The sequence below is a fragment of the Eleutherodactylus coqui genome, chromosome 5 (genome assembly GCF_035609145.1).
Source record: "Eleutherodactylus coqui strain aEleCoq1 chromosome 5, aEleCoq1.hap1, whole genome shotgun sequence".
NCBI lineage: Eukaryota > Metazoa > Chordata > Amphibia > Anura > Eleutherodactylidae > Eleutherodactylus > Eleutherodactylus coqui.
The window spans coordinates 219832158-219853722 of record NC_089841.1 but is presented as its reverse complement, the minus strand read 5'-3'; the positions used below and the strand labels follow the sequence as shown (position 1 = coordinate 219853722).

The following is a 21565-nucleotide window of genomic DNA, read 5'->3' as shown; positions in this document are numbered from 1 at the left end:
TCTTTGGATCTATTCCATATTCCTGAGGAAGAATCCTGCGTAGGTTCGAAAGCTCGCTATAACATCATGTATTTTTGTTAGCCATTAAAAGGTATCATTTCTACAAGATTACTTGGTTTCTCTTGCTGAGAACAGTCACATTTTGCTCTACTGGCTAACATGATACCAAACTTTTGTCTTTTGATAGAAAAGTGTCTTGGGGTGCATTCATACGGGCGAGTGCGATATGTTTGGTATCGGACCGATATTGTGCTTGTAAACTTGCGATTCTGCACACGAACATGATGCCTTTTTGAATAAAAACCGTGTCACCTCGCATCCATGTACTTTTGATTAACATGCACATGAGAAGATTACAAGTGTTTCCAATCTATTTCAATGGTGAAAGTCGCACTCAGATGTAAATCGCATCATGCGGCTGAATACAGACACAAATATAAAAACAGAGAAGTGAGGCTCTCCAGTTTTGCACTTACTGGACCCTCCTTGATAGAGGAAAGAGCCTCATCCCAAAGCTTCTGGTTAAGAGTGTCCTCCTTAATGAGCCAATGCTGCTGTTCAGTGAGCTGAAATGCTTCCACCGCTTCCTCTGAACGCTTAATCAATTTTGCAGGTACAACCTCTTCTACATCATCTAAAATAAGAAAAACACCAACAAATCATGTGGCTTATTGCATCGAGTTATGGATACTTTAAGACAGATTGTGGTTATTGTGAAAGCAATGGGGTAGGGTCTGGGTATCTCTGCTTATACATAATGTTATCTGCAACTACTTGTTGGAAATGCATCACTGTTCCAGGGATTTCTTCTGATTGGCATATGCAGTGCATATACTGTATATGTATGCACATAATAGATATACCATCCTCAGGAGGCCTTTTCTGGTTTCCGTTGCTTTGGGTGCTGCTGTGTCTGGAGCTGCTACGGGTAGAATGGCTCTGTTGCTCTGCATTTTCCTGCTTGTTCTGGTTCGCTGCAGCACTTTGGGGAGTCTGATTGTTGGGGCTACCAGGACTACTTGGCTCGGATTTCACAGGTTGCTTCTTAACCTTCTCTTTTTTCTCTTTGTTAGCCATAGCTTCCAAGTATCCTTCTGGGTACTACAAAAAAATACAAAAACATTAAACACTACTTTTACCACCCATAAATTGTAGGTATTAGTTACTAATGAAGTGACAAATACATAAAGGTGGTTGCATATGAAAGAATGTTAAACATGAAATGTAACTTCACAAGGTAAACCTCTCATATTTACAAACAAGTGTGAGTGTGCGTGTTGTAATCTAAGTGTGCCGCTTCTTAAGTGTGTGACTTGAGATTAGTGATTTTAGATTGAGACTTTAGTAAAGTTACTTTTATTTTATTTACTGCTTAACCATTTTAATTTTCACTTGCATATATTACTTTACTGTACCTGTACAATCCCCATTTAGAATGTGCTCCATGATTCACAATGACGTCCAGTACACATTTTGTGACATGCAAACAGTCCTTGAATAGCTGTTTATTGTGCATACTGCTGTACGAGATGTGAACGTGTTGCACAATTGGAAGCCTAGATGTTGGATCTAAATAAGCAGCTTCAAAAACGCTAAGATCCATTGATAACCAAGAAAAGAGTTTACTGCTCACAGAGCAGACACTCGCTGGGGTAGATAGGGGGGATGATGGTAGTATGGGAGTGCAAGATGATCAGGCAGCTAGCTGGGTGACAGGAGAGGTAGATGGAAGAGTGCCAGAGAGGCTAGTCCTGAACTGGCACACCCCAACAAGTTTGCAAAGTTGACAGATGAAGGGAATGTCCTTACAGGATTAGCACTGCTACAATATGACATGCCCTCTCTGACTACAAGGGGGATGTCTGCTCCAGTAAGAAGAATAGCGACGCAGGGCAGGATAGACAGATCCTTGTAGTGGGAGACTTAATTATTAGGGGGTTAGATAGGGCAGTCTGCCACAAAGACCTGGATCATCGAACTGTGTGTTGTCTTCCTGGTGCACGAGTTCGATACCTCCCAGATTGGGTTGACAGATTACATAGTAACATAGTATTTAAGGCTGAAAAAAAACAAACAAATGTCCATCCAGTTTAGCCTATTACCACCCTCCTTGCCCACAGTGTTGATCCAGAGGAAGGTAAAAAAAAACCACAACAATGAGCTAGAAGCCAATTATCCTCATTTAAGGGAAAAAAAATCCTTCGCGACTACAAGTCTGGCAATCAGAAAAAAACCCTGTATTAACAACCCTTCTAAAGTAATTAGTGACTATTACTGGGAGTAGTTGGTAAAGACCCAGTGGTCAGTCAGTTGCTGCCAAGTCAAATAGACCTCGCTTAAGGCACCCCTCTATACCATTTGCCTTGGCTGCAGCTGCCTGATGCTGGTTGCTCTAGTTAAGTGTACAGTTGCCAAAAATCCCCAAGTTGTTATCCATGTTAGTGTTATCCAGTGTTTTTCCAATTAGTGTGTAATTGTGACATGCATTTTCCTACCCATGCACATAACCTTACATTTATCAGTCTTATACCTCATTTGCCACTTTTCTGCCCAAACTGTCAACTTATCCAGATCCAGAACAACAGTATTCTCGTCATTGTGCTCTTAGACCTCTCTTAACCCTTTCAAATCAATTTTTCCCCCCTTCATTCTTCCCAGCTCCAATTTATTTGAATGCCCATTCGGCATTCTTCTTTCACCCTCCTGATCTTTGACAGCGGAGATTAGGAGGGTGCAGGCGGTCACACGATCGCCGGTGGAATGCAGAATTAATACTTCCACATTCTCTCTTCACCCTCCTGATCTTGGCTGTGACTGATAGCCAAAATCAGAAGGGTGCCAGCGGTCACATGATCGCCATGCGAAATACTTAAGTAGCACTTCCGCATTCTCTCTTCATCCTCCCGACCTAGGCTGTGAGTGACAGCTGAGGTCAGGAGGCTCCCGGCGGTCACATGATCGCCGGGCGGAATGTGAAGTTGTTACCTCCGCATTCTCGCTGCATTACATAGCGCTAATTATGTAATGTGTAAAGGAGAAGGCAGAAGGGGTTAAAAAACCTTTCTGCCTTCTCCTCCGGGGTCCTCGATGAGGACCAGTGCAGAAGTGCATCCGCATCCGATATGTCTGACGAGCGGGTGCAGATCGACTCCTGCACTGCAGTTGTGGACCTGTTCCGACATCGGAGCTATAGAGGAAGCTCATGATGTCGGAACATGTCAGGCATTGAGTGGAAAGGGTTAATGCACCCTATAATACTAAGAGCACATGACAAGAACAATGTTGTTCTGGATCTGGATAAATTGAGGATTTGGGCAAAAAAGTGGCAGATGCAGTTTAAATGTAAGGTTATGTACATGGGCAGGCAAAATACATGTCCCCATTACCTACTAAATGAAAAGCCACTGGGTAAAATGGACATGGATAACGACTTGGGGATTTTAGTTAACTGTACACTTAACTGGAGCAACCAGTGTCAGGCAGCTGCTGCCAAGGCAAATACGACAACGGGGTGCATTAAAAGAGGTCTAGGGGCCCATGATGAGAACATTGTTGTTCTTCTTTACAAATTACTTGTCAGATCCCATATGAAACTCTCTGCCTGAGGACGTGGTGATGGCGAACTCCCTAAAAGAGTTCAAAAGGAACCTGGACGCCTTACTTGAGTGTACAATATTATAGGTTATATCACCAATTACTTCAGAAGGGTTGTTGAGCCAGAGAGTTATTCTGATTGCTAAATTTGGAGTCAGGAAGGATTTTTTCCCCTAAAATGAGAAAATTAACTTCTATTTGTGGGGGTTTTGTGCCTTCCACTAGATCACCATTGCAGGATAACAGGCTGAAATGGATGGATATATATATTTTTTCAGCCTTACACACTATGTTACTGAGAGGCACATATATTGTAAGGCTCACCTGCAAAGTTAGTCCAAGCTTCTTTGACCGTTCTATGCCCTCCGCTGTCCAAGGAGCAGGTTCCACATCATCCCTCCGTAAAAGATAGCGCCAAACCAGAAACCCGCACTTCCCTATTTCAGGCCAGTATTTCACCACCTGAGTAAAAAAATAATATATTCAGCAATATTCCTTTTATTTCTTGTGGTTTCATTATTGAAATAAATGTAAAGCATAAGGAGAAGAAAAAAAAACAACTTAAAAACCAAAAACAGACAACTCCTATCTATCAAAACGCTTGTAGCATATAGTTTAAGTAAAGCAGTTATTCCCCAGAGGTGGAAGACCTTGTAAATGCCATCGTATCTGTTGCCATCTTCGGGGGCGTATTTGCTGATCCTACGACCTTTCGAGCTCCGAACAACTCGGACAGGCTTTCCGGCTCTCCAATTTTTAGACTCTGCTCCATCTTTATCATTCAGGGCTGCATCACAGTTTAGGGCTAGGGCCCTACAAGAATATACAAGGTGGAAGTACATTAATTATTAGAAACTTTACTACATTCTAAATTGCTTAATGCAATTTGTACTGCGGTGGCAAGCAATATGTAACTGTGTTACAATACGCCTTGGAATAAGAGAAAACATGCCTTGAAATAAACACCATTTCTACTTATTCAATACCATAACAGCAATTCTCCACTATGGAATTTGCCCCAAATCTTTATCAAATCCACGGAAAAATCCACATGTGGATTTTGCCGAGTACTTTGGCTGCGGATTTCACCTTTTGCATTTCAAAGGGCAAAAGCTACTGTGAAAACCCACGCCATTTCTAAAACAGAACAAGTATTCTGTGGATTTCAAAATCCACAGTATGCCAGAGCTGAAAGTTTTTGTTACATGTGGACAGAGTTTTGAAAACCCCATCCACTAGTACTGTAAATTTCCTAGTTTAATGTTACTGGCCTCCTACAGAGGAATAGTTAAATAAAAATACTCTGCTTTCATGGTCAACATCTACAAACATTTCTGTTAATACTGTAGCAATATTATAAAACAATTAAAGTTATATATTTAAGCATATACATACATTTATATCCACACACTGAATAGAGGGTCAAAATGTTTCCGTAATTAAACTGGCTTGGATGCAATGTACAGAATAAATCATCAGAGCACTAACTATCATCCAAATTGGAATGCATACAGTTACTCAGTGTACTGATAACAGTACAATAACATAGCTGTGTCAAAAATTATACTTGACACATTAACCTGCTTTATATTACAGCATTAAGGCCCTTTTACACGCAACGATTATCGCTCAAAATACGTTCAAACGGTCGAAAAGGAGTGTAAGTGTTACATGTAAACGCGGGCAGTCGCGCACTTTTCATTCAATTATCATTAGCCACAGTTTTAGGCTAGCATAAAATCCATTGTTTTGCCCCTGGAAATTCTTTCAGTTTGAATGCAGTTAGTTCAGTGGCTAAGGGATGGCTTTGCTTTCTTTGCATATTCAATTAGTGCAGTGCTTACTCAGCTACGAGGAGAGCAATGGAATGTGGTGGCCAGATGTTTGCTCAGCTGGGCGAAGTGTTTATGCAATAACAATATTCTAAACACATGCCCAGCTGAGCAAACAACTCATGGAGGAAAACACATGATTAAGGCCGCCTGCACACGGGGATTTCCGCCACTGAAAGCCTGCATAGGAGTGCATTACAATACGCACTCCTATGCAGACGGCCGCGGTTTGGCCGCGCGAAATCGCGGCAAACAAACCACGGCATGTCCTATTTCTGTGCGGGGCTCGCAGAGCCCCGCACAGAAACATCACTCTCCCGGCAGCCAGCTCCGGTCTGCGCATGCGCCGACTGCCCGGCAGCCGGCACATGAAAGAGCCGGGGCCGCCAGGCGCGGGTGAGCACGCTCTCCTCCCTGCAGGCGCTGGGGTCGGGTTCCGCGGCGGATCCGACCCGCCCGTCTGCAGGCGGCCTAAAGCAATTAATTTGTTATTCGAAAATGTTGGCAGCTTGCTTAAGGTTCCTTCAGCCATGTGGTTGTTTAAGCAATTATCTTTGCATGTTAGAGGTCCTTTAGTGTATATATTTAATGGAGTTGTCCAGGAATTCAGCAAAATGGCAACAGTCCGTTCAGCCTTCAAAAACCCATCCTAGGACAAGAGAATGCATCTCTACAATGGAGGAGGAAGAGGTGGTGGGTCCAGAGCCTAACTCCACACTGTATTTTCCTGCCAGGCTTTCCATTCAAGGCCCTTTTAAACGAGCCAAGAATCACAGAATTCCCGTTTGCCCGAGCGAACGAGCTAGTGACATCATCACCAACTTGTTCGCGATCGTGCAGCCTGTTTAAACTGGACGATTCTCAGCGATGATTTTTATGCTGACTGAAACTGATCGAGACGCGCACGATTCTAGTTCATTGTTCAGTCCTTTGTCCGCATTTAAACTGAACAATGATTGTTAAATTTCGCTCGTTTGAATGATTTTCTGAATGATAATCATTCTGTCTAAATGGGGATCAGGGTCCAACCTCTTCACGCTGGAGATTCTAGGAAGCCATGATACAAGCTGCACAGAAGACTGCCATTTCATTGAATTCCTCGGCAAACCTGTTAATGTATGTTTTTTTTTTTACTGGGTCTCAAATTGTAATTACTTATATTAGGATTTTCAAATGCAGCCTGTGATGGATTTACATAGATTTTTTTCTATGGTTGAGGAGACCTGAGGACAGGGTCTAATGGCATGCACCCCAGCTCTATACCAAGACTGTGCTGCTGATTTTCCTATTAGGGATAGACTATAGAGATGGACAAATCTGGCTGATCAAGTAATAAAAAAAAACATTTAGACTAGAACTACAATGATGACAGTACTGCACCATGCAATGTTGCCCTGACATGGTGAAGCCAGCTTGCAGTTTTCGCTTTTCCCGCCTAAGATACCATTAGGTGAAGAAGAGCTTCAATGTACAGTAAAAAAAGTCCCTCCCATAGGAGTTGTTGGAATCAAATTAAACTTTCTATGTGTGATTATAGCATTGATATAAGGGATTAGAGGGTCATTTTATTGGGAAAAACTGAACACTTGAAGGCTTTAGTACTCCGTTGTACCGCCTCTAGCTTGACTACAAGATGTGATACGTGGGGCATGGAGGCTCTAATATTCTCTTGTACTACCTCTAGCTTGGATGCAAGATGTGATACAGGTAGGCATGGAGGCTCTAGTACTCTGTTGTACCGCCTCTAGCTTGGATATAAGATGTGATATGGGCTGGCATGGAGACTCTAGTACCCTGTTGTACCGCCTCTAGCTTGGATATAAGATGTGATATGGGCTGGCATGGAGACTCTAGTACCCTGTTGTACCACCTCTAGCTTGGATATAAGATGTGATACGGGCAGGCATGGAGGCTCTAGTACCCTGTTTTACTGCCTCTAGCTTGAATACAAGATGTGATACGTGGGGCATGGAGGCTCTAATATCCTCTTGTACTACCTCTAGCTTGGATGCAAGATGTAATACGAAAGGGCATGGAGGTTCTAGTACCCTGCTGTACCGCCCCTAGCTTGGATACAAGATGTGATATGGGCGGGCATGGAGGCTCTAATACTTTCTTGTATCGCCTCTAGCTTGGATGCAAGATGTAATACGGATGGGAATGGAAGCTCTAGTAGGCTGTTGCGCTACCTCTAGCTTGGATACACGATGTGATACGGGTGGGCATGGAGACATACAGGTTCTGTGTGATACCCTGCAGGATATCAGTCTATATTTGCTGTAACTGAGCCTCTAGATCGTGCAAACTCCTAGGCTGTTCAAGTTGGCATCCCAGATGTTCTCATACATGTTCTTTTGGCGATAAATCTGGCCAGACAGGCCACGACAGTGTGACAATTTTGTAATTCCAGTGACACCCTTGTATGTGCGGCCAAGCATTGTCCTGCTGGAAAATGCAAACTGGGAGCCCTGCCACGTGAGGCAACAAATGTGGCTGCAGGATTTCCTGAACATATCATTGAGCTGTCATTGTCTCTTATACCACTAACTAGGGGTGACCGACTGTCTTATGCGATGGCACAAAGACCATCACACCAGCAGTGGGGGCAGTGTGCCGTTCCACAGCAAAGGCAGGATTAAGGTGATCACCTTTAGGTCTCCAAACACGAACATGACCGGGTGGGTGTCGAAGGCAGTATACTGAAAACAAAGGTTTGGTACAGTGTGAGCCAGTAGAGCAAAATGTGATTGTTCCCAGCAAGAGAAACCAAGTAATCTTGTAGATATGATACCTTTTAATGGCTAACAAAAATACATGATGTAATAGCTAGCTTGCAAAGCTCTCGGGTTCTTCTTTAGGCTAAAAATGGTTAGCCTGAAGAAGAACCCAAGAGGTTTGCAAACTCGCTATTACATCATGTATTTTTGTTAGCCATTAAAAGGTATCATATCTACAAGATTACGTGGTTTCGCTTGAAGGCGGCATATGTAATGGGTGCCGTGAGACCAAATGTCCTTTGTCAAGCGCGTAAAAAAAGTTCTGATAGACAAGAGCCTGCAACAATGGTGCCATCTGTCTCTCGATGGCAGACAACGAAGCATATGGAAATGCTCATGCTTGTTGGACAATCGGACAATCAGACAATCCTCTCTATTGGCGGTCTGTCAGGTGCATCCTGATCTCGGTCGCTTTGTGTATGTGCCCTCACGCATCCACTGTTACAACATCTAACATTCTGGTCAGATTGACCCAGGTGTAAGGCAATTAGTAGGTATGACTATCCAATTTCTTCGTTTAGTGGTCAACAAGCTCTACACAAGCGGAAAAAGAGGTCAATACACACAAGTAGCTTCTGAGAGCCTTTTTTACAGCTCAAGCATGGAACTGCTTTTAGTGCCTCATGTGACAAGACCGTTCATCTATTCACACCACAACTCTAATCATTTGTACATCTGACTGAGGTATAACTGCATGCCGAGTTTTGCAGCAAAACGACAACTTTTTCTAGGGGCTGGAATTTGTTTTACAAGTTTTGTATATTACAACTCAGACTGGATTCATATAATATTTTAGGAGTCCAGGGCTGGTTCCATCCCGGTATCTAACTTTTATGCAGAAAACTGCATAGGGACCGATACATAGAGGTGAATATACAAGATGGAGACCTCTTTGGTTTCTGTCCCAGTCTCCGTTCCAGTCAGTCTCCTACATGCAGATGACACCGAATCACAGGTACGGAAATTATGTAGGATGGAGCCCAAAGGTCTCTCATATATTCACCCCTGTACTGCCGTCCAAGCTCCATGCTGGTTTCCATCCCTATGTAGTTTTCTGCAGAAAAGACTGCAAATTGAATGGAACCAGCGCTGGACTCACAAAAAGTAAGGTGAAAGAAACTTTGAGCATTCAGATGTTCTACAGTGCCTAACGTATAACAAGATATGTCGAACTGGGTTTCCATTTTGATCTTGTCTTGCGCAAATGAGTTTGTAAGTAAGTTTAAACTAGCACTTCAGAATATTATTTTGCATACATCATGCTATCACACAAGCAATATTCTAGCAGTGTAATTTGTTTCTTTCCAGGTCATTGAATTCATACACTCTGAACCTTTTCATTATAAGCAGCTGCGTCATGTCACCCCATTCTGACTACCAGTCCACAGCTTGTTCTCCGGTGTAGACAGGATGTCATGTGTGTCTGACTACCTGTGAACTCCAGTATTGCATCTGCATCTATCAAATTCCTTCTAGCAGCATTCAGACCATCTGTACCAAGCTGGACGTCTCCCCCATGTATAAAGTGCTGTTGAAGAGATCATTTTGTCCTAACTTATAGACCCGAGATGTAGTGATATAGTGGACGAGTCCATACCATGATTACCTACATAGCAATAGAACTTCCTGACTCTCACAAACTTTCTATACTGTCTGTGTGTGCAGAATTCCCAATGTATTCCTGTTCTTCACACTTCTATCCCCTGCCTCCCATCACAAGCAGGAGGCAGGGAAGAGTAGGGTGAAGCTGTGTCTCATAGAATACATTGAGACTTTGTAGTGTGAATTAGCGAGCAGAAGTTCTAAATCATTGATCTATCACTGGCTGGATGGGACTCAAAGCAAGCGCAGTGTAAGGAAACTCTACCTCTCTGCAAAGCCAAAGGCATCATGGGAAATGTACGCTCTATCACGGGAACCACTTTAGAAAGGAGGAACCAAAATTACAAAGCACCCATATATGGCACACCAAGTAAAACAGGTATACACAAGGAATACACAAAAGCCTATACATTATTCTTTAGTAACCTATACTACACTATACATGCAAAATATATTACTGAAGTGCTTCTCCAATATACAGCGTATGTGCTCCAAGAAAGGAATATACATTGTGTAAAAATGTCACCCTTTCAAGAAAGCATAATCTAATAATAATGTTGACTTTCCCTTTAGCCAAAAATAGTGGTGCACCCCCGCCATAAACAAACACTCAGTGCTATCACCCATTGTGAACTTACCTCATAAATACAGTGTTTTTCGGGTGCTTTTAGACAGACGACGCATAGTTCAAACAAGTGAAAAGTGAACGATAATCGTTCGGTCTAAACGTGAACCAACAACGAACGAAAATAGTTTGCTTTTCGTTCACCATTCATTTTATGCAGGCATAAAAATCATCGTTGGTTCATTTACTTAGCATTCTGTTTAAACATTAATCGTTCAGTCCTTCTCAGTTGCTTATACTGCGAATGTGAAAGACTGAACGATTCTCATTTCAATGAGCCAACGATTTATCTGCTGTATAAACAGGCTGCTTGAAAGTGAATGAGCTAGCATGGACGTCACTCACTTGTTTAAACGAGAATCAGCTCTTCTAAAAGTTACCCAACTTCCCTCTTAACCCCTTTAGCGGCACACCTGGAAAATCTCTGGGGCTTGCTGCACTGACAATGCAGTTAAACCCCGGAAGATTTTCGTGGACAGCTCTAGTGCTGAAATGTGTAGAGCAGTGAGCTGTCATCTGAAATCTTCCGGGGTTTTTACTGCATACTCAGCGCAGCAAGCCCCGGAGATTTCCCTGCCATAATACCAACTAGTACAGTACTTTCAAATACTTGCAAGATTAAATTGCATTGCATTGTTAAAAAACCTGCTCTGTGAGGCATGACATGGTAATAATAAACCTGCCACTGAAGGGGTTAATTTTCTAAAGTGAGCCTTCTACACATCAAACAATCAGTCACACAGACAAGAACAGAACACCTCTAATTACAGCACACAAGAACAAAAGAAAACCCCAAAAGTAAAGTGATACAAAGTGAAATGGATAAACCCAAGTGAACAACTGGTAATGGAAGACAAACCATTAAACTCTTCATCAAGGTAGTAAGCTCCATGATCACAGGCTTTAAGGAATCTAGCAATGTTATATAAGACAGTCTGTCAGTAGGACATTGTAAGTGGCCATTATTCCCTCTTGTGTAGCTATAAAATAATAAAGCTTTAGGGCTAATGCCCTCGGCCGGATTTCCACCGCGTTTCAGCGCAGCCATTAGGTTCTATTGAACCTAATAGCTCAATGTTCATGCTGCGGAATTCCATTGCAGAATTCCACAGCATGAAGTAACCCACGGCATGTCCCATTTGCAATGCAAATACATGCGGCTGGCTTCCATAGTTGTAAATGGAAGCCAGCCGTCGCGCTATACTTCCGCTGTAGCACAGCAGAAATATAGCGTGAATACGTGCCCCGCCCACCGCGTCATATGACACTGCCGGCGCATCGTGCACTGTACTGTGCATGCGCGCCATGCAGGAGCTGCACAGCGGATCAAGGGGCAAATATGGGTCTTTGGGGGGGGGGGGGGGGGGGGGGGGATTCCGCTTGCGGAGCCAGTGACGGTCGTGGGCATGAGCCCTTACAATGGAAAGCATAGCAGATCTCATACTTCTCAGCGATATCATTTAGAAAACACTTGTCGTAAAGTAGACTTCATAAAATAACTCCTTAATTAAAGTTATAATAAAACAAACAAAATAAAATAATATCTAAGGGCTCCTGCTCACGGACAGAGCGGGATACGCCAGCGGTTTTACACCGCGGGGATAAACAAATAATGTCCCGCTGGCGATCGCGAAAAAATGTGCTTCTTACAACGTTTTTCCGCAGTCTCCATTAATACTAATATTAATGGAGACCTCCTGCCGCAGAAAAACGCAGTAAAATACAACATGCCGCGATTTTTTTCCCCACGGATTAAATCCCACATGCGAGGACTGAGCTATTACCTTCAGTAGAACCTAAGAGCTGCATTATTTCACCACGGATTTATCCCGTAGGGAACGCGTCATAAATCCGTTGGTGGGCATTGTCCCTAAATCGATATGTAAACTTGTAACTATTTTTCACCTGTTCATATGAGTCAATGTTTGATCAAACGAGTGCTCTCCAATTCTTTTGTTGCCAGAAAGATCTCGGCCACCACTTCCAGTGTAAGTGAACTCATCCCCTCTGTCCTAAGAAATGAATAAAAATAAGAAATAAGTCATTCTGCTAAGAAGCATTTGGAAACGACAGCTAACAACTCCATGATAATCTAGAAATGTAAAACACAAACCACTTCATCTTCAAATCCACCAGCTAATACAAGAGAGTATGAACCATCATTGCTGCGCCCATGAATTCCCCCGACATGAGGACGATGGACTCCTGCTTCACTGACCTGAAAACACAAACAAAACCAGAAATCTCATTATATATTAAAAAGTTTTGAAAGCAAACTATATTAGTATGGCTGTAGTTCCAATAACCATGGACACTATGGTGCTATGATCCATTTTCTCTACATCAACTTGTTTAGACTATCCAATTCTGTTTTACCAATAACTCCATAAATTATTCATATATACTATCAGTCTCACTGAAAATGAAACCCACGGTGACATCAGATTGTTATGGTGGCTGCCTCTCTCCTTTCAATCTCCCCCTCACAGGAGAGGGTGCAGTTAAGTCCGCAGTGAGGGGAAAAGGGGGACACAGGGAACAACCCCTTTCGCCATCTCCCAACTGTATCTTGTAAATATACCTCATACGGTTGTAAAGTGTATGCAGGGTGGGCTCAGGAGCAGCCACTCTATACTTATTGGCTATCAGAAGTTTCTGCCAGTTGACAGCCTCTGGCAGTTGATCTTGGCCGCTAAGCAGCCAGTCGTTGAGGGACCTTCTACGACCTTCTCGTTGCACTCCACTTTACACCCACCCCTCCTACAAAGACATCATAGAGTGCTGATGGCTTAGCATGGTAGCCAAGGTCTAGTGAAGGCTCTCAGGGCTGCCATGCATGAATGCATATTTAAATCAGCCTGTGTCAGGACTTTAAAGGCACCATTGAAAAATATTATACACCGCAATACTATAATGCAATATATAGTAGAATCTATCAAGTGACTGCAAATTCAAGTCCCCTATGGAGAAAAAATAAGTGTAACAACAGTTTTAAAAATCTATAAAAGTCGGGGGGCGTGGCCAAGCAGCCGAGGAGACTGGCCGCATGTAAGAGGAGCTCCCGGACAAGCCGACTTACCTGCCATCCTGAACGAATCCTGAGGGCCCCCAAATCCACCCAAACACCTCCTGAAGTAGAGGGAGAGCAGACGGAGCCACCTGTAACACCCGCGTGGCACTCACAGCAGAGGTAACGCAGGCAGCAGACCCGCGACACCGCAACCGCTGCCGCCGCCAATCTGAGAGCGGCGCCGACCGCCAGGGGAAAAGAGACCGGGGGAAGAAGCGGAGGAGACTCCCAGACAGATTAGGCAGCGCCGAGATTTGGGCAGGGTGAGCGGCAGAACAGAGGAGAGAGAGGCTGAACACAGCGCTGAGTGTAAGAGCTGCGCTCCTTCCCACCACAAACCGTGCGGGGGGGGGGGGGGGGCGAGGGGGAAGCCGCACGCTTAAAGCAGAGGGGGAAAACAGTGTACATACCCCTGGAAAGGGAACCCGCTGGCACCATTACACTGCAGCCATCTCCAAAGTGCACAGCCATTACCCCTGACATATAAAGGGGGCAGCACAAGCAGCAGTCACCCAGAGGGGAAGAAAAGGAAAATAAAGAAAAGAGCCTTCTGGTGTGAGCATTACACATCTAAACTAAAGGTGCTACTGAAGGCACAACAAGCACTAATAAGCAGCCACAGCAACCCCCTAAGCTGTGAAACACCAGACAAAGACACCATAAGGCGCACGCTCCAAAGAGACCACACAGCAGAGCAGAGCCGTTTATAGGCCCCCTACTGGGAACCCAATACCCTGCAGAGACATCCACTATAAGAAAAACAAAACAGCAAAAAGACTCATTATGGGACCCACTAGGCAGAACCCATCAGTTGACAAACTAAAAGTGTTTGCTAGAGGGGAATCCCGCAAAGACTCTGGCCCTGAACCCGCCACAGCAGGAACATCAACAGCGAAAGACGCCAGCCCAGGCCCACCCGAGGGCTCAGTTCAAACCCTACAGCAGCTATCTGAGCAGCTCCTATCCGCAATACAGACATCTACGACCACCCTCACAGGGAAAATCGACGAAGTAAAAATGGACGTAAGCCTATTAAAACAAGGCCTTCAAAACCTGAGAGAACGAGTTAAAAGTACAGAAGACAGAATCTCTACGCTAGATGACACCGTCCCTCCAATGTCGGCCGCAATACGTGACCTCACACAAAAAGCTGAATACTGGAGACAAAAAGCGGACGACCTCGAAAACCGCTCACGACGGAATAATTAGCGTATAGTGGGTCTACCAGAACGAGCTGAAGGACAGAGACCTGAAGAATTTATGGAAAGATGGCACCGCGAACTCCTCCCCAACGCCGGACTATCACAAGTCTTCGTGATTGAAAGAGCCCACCGGGTGCCTATGAGGCCGCCTATACCAGGAGCACCGCCTTGACCCTTGCTGGCAAAACTACTCAACTCCCGAGATAGAGATATAATCCTACAAGCTGCCAGAAAAGGAGGCCCCCTGCGCTACGACAACGCCGCAATATCCATTTTCCCTGATTTCTCAGCAGACCTCCAGAAACAACGCGCTTCATTCACCGGAATTAAAAGGCAGCTACGAGACCTGCAACTTCCGTACTCCATGATGTATCCGGCGCGACTGCGGGTGATAGATGGAGATCGCACGCGTTTCTTCTCTGGCCACCAGACGTCCACCAGAAGGACTGTAACGTATATATAACTGCCTTTCTTTTCCCCCACAGGTACTGGGACTCTAGTATAAACAAGTAAATATGCAACAAAAGCTACCCCAATGCTCGCTAGAAATTATACCCTAGCTGCACCTTGCCCACATATGAGACCGAGATACGGGTCTGAGATCTCTACTATACACCACTATTACTCGGCCTAACCCCCCACCCTGGAAATGATGGTGGACCACCCTCTCCCCCAGTATTAGTAACAAAGCTAATAACTTCCTCCCCCCGTACTATCATATTTCCCCCTCACCCCTTCCTTTTCCCGTTTCCTCCCCACCACCCCCCCTCTCTGGGGGGGAAAAATATAACTTAATATCTATATAGAGAAACATCGAAATGGGAGTATCCAGGGAGAGGGGAACCCCCCCACTTCCCCCCCCCCACCTCCCCCAAGGGGGCCCACCCAGTATAAGCCCACTAGGCTAGTAACGGCTTCTACTATTACTACATTAATCCAACAATACCTCAAGTATGGCCTAAGATAAGGCTATACTATGTAGGTTCCCCCAAATATTAGTCGGCCACGAACGCTATCTCAGCAGAGGAAGCATTTAAAGTTTGTTGAAAACAAGTTACCTGAGTTTCAAGTTGGTAGTATACTACTGTAATGTTGACGAATTGTGTGCATCAAGAGCTCCATATCTGTAAAAATGTATTGAAATACTGTTGCATGACGTATGTTAAAGATGTAATTGTGTGTCACGGGGGGACTCCTGACAGGCAGAATGTTACAAAGAAATTTATCCGGACCCGATTGACCTGTCTTTGCCTATGGCGGAGGTAACCTTTGTGTCCTGGAACGTCAGGGGAATGGGGTCAACCAGGAAGCGATCATCGATAAATTCTCTAATACGCTCCTGGCGACCACATGTACTATGCCTGCAGGAGACCCACCTCACACCTGACACTACAAAAGTTTTGTTGAAGCCGTGGGTACAGTGGTCCGCTCACTCATGTCATACATCATACTCCAGGGGGGTGTCCCTGTTGATAGGAAGGTCACTAAGATGGGAAGTAGAACAAATTAAGAGAGACCCAGAAGGTAGATACATTTTCGTAAGATCCAAAATTAATAACGACCCATATGTCCTCCTGTGTTGCTATAATCCACCACCAGCAACAACAGCTATTCTAGCAGATGGCGTCCAATTTTCAGCATTCTCACCAGACGCAACAATTATTTGTATGGGAGATATGAATTTGGTGATGGATCCCCTTATGGACAGATTCAGTGGTGGTGCTCAAAGGGAGGGGGACATGAGCAGGACTCGCCTGGCCTCTATCATTTCGGTGACAGGTTGGCTGGACCTATGGCGCATATTTCACCCGCAAATACAGGAATTCACTTGTCACGCAGCCCACAACCACGCACTCAGTCGAATAGACTACATATTATTCGGGTCCCCTTCACTATTACCCAAAATCAGCTCCATAGAGTTCCTGCCCCGAGGTATCTCGGATCATACACCAATCCACGTGATCCTCAAAAACCAAAGCCCGGCCACTATCAAGAGAATAAAACTACACCCATTCTGGCTTTCACTGCTCGGCCCCAATGACCGCATACCTGACCAAATCCAAATTTATTTTGAGGTGCACGAGACGCATACAGACAAAATGTTAGTATGGGAAACATTTAAGTCCTATCTCAGAGGTTGCTTCAGATCCTCAATCTCCTTTATTTAAAAAAGCCTCTGCGCGAGAAGGAGAGCTCTTAGCAGAGCAATGCCAACTACTAGAGAAAGAGTTTATTGCTGACCCATCAGACATCAAAAGAGACAGATGGCTCCAGACTGGTAAAGATTACTTATTATATTTGAGGGAAAAAGCCCAGAGGAACCTCTTTTACACCCGACAATCCTTTTTTGAGCTGGGAAATCAATCCAGCAAACTACTAGCCTTTATGGCCCGACAGGAGACTGCCCCCCCATCAGTCCTAAGAATAAAATCAGCCCAAGGAGAAACACTCACAAACCCAAAAGAGATCCTAACTAGATTCCAACAATTTTACGACAACCTATATCAAACACGGACTGATTATCTGCCAAAAGAACTGGAATCATACCTGACAGACATAACATTCCCAGAACTGCAGGACACCCATAAGTCCCTCCTAGACTCCCCAATTACAGAGGAGGAGATTGAGGAAGCATTAAATGACATGGCAAAAAACAAAACCCCGGGCACAGATGGCCTGCCGATAGAAGTCTATATGCAATACAAGACAGAAATAATACCACACTTGCTCTCCCTATATGAACATATATTTGATAAAAACCAGCTACCAGAATCGATGTTGGAAGCCAACATAGTCCTCATTTTAAAGCCAGATAAAAACCCAAACGACTGTGGCTCATATAGGCCTATATCATTGTTAAACACAGACTATAAAATCCTTACGAAAATACTGGCCGCTCGCCTAAACCAAGCTATAAAAGACATCATTCACCCCGACCAAACAGGCTTTATCCCCGGAATGTCAACATCAGACAATATTAGAAGGACGCAAGTAATTACGCAGGTGGGGTGGAGGTCAGACTGGGCCCTGGCCTCATTAGACGCGGCCAAAGCATTTGACTCAGTCGAGTGGCCATATCTGATAGAGATCTTATGGAGGTTTGGGCTTGGAGACTCATTTATTAGGTGGATCTCTATACTCTATAAATCCCCAACCGCTAAAGTAGTGGTAAATGGCCTGGCATCCAGCTCCTTCCAACTACATAGGGGGACCCGACAGGGCTGCCCCCTCTCTCCCCTCCTGTTTGCGATCGCAATAGAACCCCTGGCCCTGAAGATCCGACAGCACACCGCATATAGAGGCATTGATAGGACCCAGAGAGGACAAAGTCGGGTTATACGCAGACGACATAATACTGTATATGTCGGGCCCCAAAAACACCCTCCCGTTAGCTATCTCCATAATAGACGAATTTGGAAAATTTTCAGGACTACGTATAAATTGGCAGAAATCCGTTTTTATGCCCCTAAGAACAGAAGGATGGCAGATGGGAGACATATTTTGTAAGCTGCAAGTTACCCCCCAATTTAAATACCTAGGGATCTGGATTACTAGAGACCATACGCAAAGCCTAGACCTAAACATCACCCCCTTACTGACAACCTTACAACAAAAACTAAAATCCTGGAGCTCCCTGCCACTGTCTGTAGCAGGTAGAATTAACCTCATTAAAATGATAATACTCCCCAAGTATTTATACTGCCTAGAGCACACAGAAGCACCCATACCACAAAAATTTTTCAAAAAAACCAACTCCCTAATAATACCATTTATATGGGGGAACTCTAGAGCCAAACTTCATATGGATACTCTACAGCGGCCCAAAGAAATGGCAGGAATGGCGTTACCAGACTTCAAAATCTACTACCTAGCGGGACAAGTAAGATACATCCGACATTGGTTATCGGGCTCTCCTCTCTCAAACTCTGAGCACCACCTGATGTTCTTTCTCTCAGAGGCATCGCTCTGGGTCCTCCTAGAAAAGCCGAGACTATTGACCAAGCAGATGCTCCCCATACATAGACTCGCAACCAATGTGTGGCAGGCGTGCAAACGTTTGACCAAATGGGAAGACACCCCTCTGGAGACCCCCCTATTGGACAACAGAGCATTACCACATCTGATAAATTTACCAGACAAACCATTTTGGGTAAACCTGGGAATCACTACTCTAGAACATTTATACATCGATCAAGTATTGGTTTCCTTTGAGCAGTTACAGCAACTATACCAAATCCCAAGAACCGGTTTCTTCAGGTATCTACAACTCAGGCACGCCTTAACAGCACAATTCCCAGAGCCCAGACAGCCTTTCTCCCAATATCCATTAATAGGAATACTGCTGACCCAGGGACCCAAAAGGCCTGATATCGGTACTATATACCCACCTACTACGATCTAAGATCCCCGACACGCCCATGACAGTAGTAGAGAGATGGAAAGATCTTATCCCCACTCTTACTAATGAGGACTGGGAAACCGCGATGTCCACGTACACCGCGGTATCACCAGCCGCAAACAATAAATTAACACAATTATATATACTGCACCAATGCTACTTGACACCGACCAGACTCGACAAAATGAATAGGACACCTACAAACCAATGCCATCGGTGCAGAGCACCTAACGCAAACTTCAACCATCTAATATGGAACTGCCCAAACATTGCCACATACTGGGGAGAAGTTACTGAATTCTTAACTCAACTAATGGGCGTTCCGGTACCATACGACCCAGCGATATGCCTCCTGGGTATCTTAGATGAAGAACAGTGGGAATATCACAACAAGATATTTCTCACCAAAGTGCTATTTTATGCCCGTAAAACAGTGGCCCTGCGGTGGATGGATAGACGCCCCCCCGACACTCTCAAAATGGCAGAATATAATCAACGCCATACTACCATATGAAAAAATAGTTTACAAAAACAAAAAGTGCCCTGAAAAATTTAATACGGTATGGGAAAGATGGTGTGGGTTAACTAACACAGTATTCACACAAGACTGATTTCAAAGCCTGTTGAGAGCAACTGTACCTAGAATGAACCCGTAAAACAAGTTACTGCCCTCTACTGGAACCACGAGCAAATGTATTGACACAATGTACTCAATATCTGCATATGTTAATGTGATGTATTTAAGAGCGACGGTATGACCGCATGGAGCCTATGATGTAACCAAAGTTGTTTATTCATGTTTTATATGGAATACACACTGTTCAATAAAACGAGTAAAAAAAAAAAATCTATAAAAGTCTGAACTGTGTCAATGGGTTTGTTCACATTTCTGTATTTTGGCATGCGCATTCCAGTCGCACCCCCCCCCCCCCCCCAAACATTCTATTTTTCTATGTTTTAGAAAAAGTGCTGTAGAGTACGCCAACGGGCGCAAAAAAGCCTTGTTTATAGCGCAAAAAGTTGCGCTAAGGCTTGCACAATTGCTCTTATGTGAAGCCGACCTTACATTGCTCCAATTCAGCAAACCGTGCAAATTGTTTTATACATCTAGAATCGAGACAAAGCGTGAATGTATATTAGAACGTCCTATTCCATCCATATTTCAGCCTCTGGGCTTCTTGGAAATATATTAAAGGAAGTTTGTACAATGACAAAAGTGTGTCATAATAAACTATCTATTATTACCGCTAGTGCAGGAAGGTTATTATTAATGGATCTACTAGAAATCACAGAGCTCATGCTGATAGGAAGGACTTTTACACGTCTACCTCTTCGACAGTTAAATGAATTCCATCTTTTAGAAGTTATCCACCTTTCCTTTAATTACATCCTTGGCTGCCTCCGGGCAGGATTTCAGATTTGACTTTCCAGACATTTTAATAGAACTATGACACACAGCAGCCTGACATCCATGGGTCGCAAATTCTGTTTAATTGTTTGGTACATCCTTCATTAGAAAATGACCTTGATTTCTTGCATATGGCTCACATAATGCTACCAACTCTATAGAGAGCTTTCATTGCAAACTACATGAATGTATGTACTGAAGTTCAGCATATTCGTTTGATGCACTATTTCATGGGAGTATTGATTTCCCTATTATTTCTTAAGGTTATCGAAAAGTACATCACAAAAAAGTAGATAAGATTCATTCATTCATTCATACATACATACATACAGTTGCGTTGGACCGCCACCTTGGTGGTCTGGCTCCACAGCATCTGACATATAATGTATTCTAATATAGAAGCCCCGAGGCAGATTTGAGGGTAGGCACTGATGACGTTCCTGTCTGGCCTCCTATTGGCTGCAGTCATCATATGGGTAAGTAACCCATGTGACCGCTGCCGCTGAAGTTAATAGAAGACTAGAGAGGGTAAGAAATGGGTGGTGGAAGAGCAGCACACAGCAGGAGGTTAATATTTTGTCTTTTATTATACTAAGTGTCCCCCCCTCTGTTGAGGTACTCAGAAAATCCCTTTAAGGAAAACAGCTGATTGTAGCGCTAATGATACAGGGAATTTCTTCCCATCAGTGCATTCGTGATGGGAAGACATTCGTACCATTTGTAACATTTTTATTTTTCCATTTACTATTTATTTTATCTTTCTAAATATTAAGCCTTTCTTCTAGATAGCATGCAGCAGTCTTCTGGTGTGTCTAAGAGTCCTGATGCATCCAGCAGGAGAATTTGAGCTCCTTTTATCTGAAAGGCCCTGGCAGTGCAGCATGTACTGAGCTGTGCATACAATATTCAAGAAGCGGTCAGATCTTAGGGTCCTTTTACATGGCTTGATGCCAGGACTTAAACCTAGGAGCTTCTGTAGTCCAGGTGGTGGTTCTCCTTGCTAAGCTCTTCAAGCACTCTGGACAGCACCCCTGCCTAACATTGTCCACTTTTTGC

The 21565-nt window shown here is 44.0% G+C and overlaps 1 protein-coding gene across 1 annotated transcript in view; it reads right to left on the bottom strand.

Moving 5' to 3' along the window:
* The window catches only part of UHRF2 (ubiquitin like with PHD and ring finger domains 2), a 102074-nt gene that overhangs the window by 6661 nt on the left and 73848 nt on the right, over positions 1–21565 (bottom strand). Inside the window, exons 9-14 of the mRNA XM_066604253.1 lie at positions 12544–12648; positions 12336–12442; positions 4245–4407; positions 3919–4056; positions 864–1101; positions 477–634 (exon numbers count right to left, since the gene is read on the bottom strand). Of these exons, the coding sequence (XP_066460350.1) occupies positions 477–634; positions 864–1101; positions 3919–4056; positions 4245–4407; positions 12336–12442; positions 12544–12648 (909 nt within the window). The remainder of the gene's footprint in view (positions 1–476; positions 635–863; positions 1102–3918; positions 4057–4244; positions 4408–12335; positions 12443–12543; positions 12649–21565) is intronic.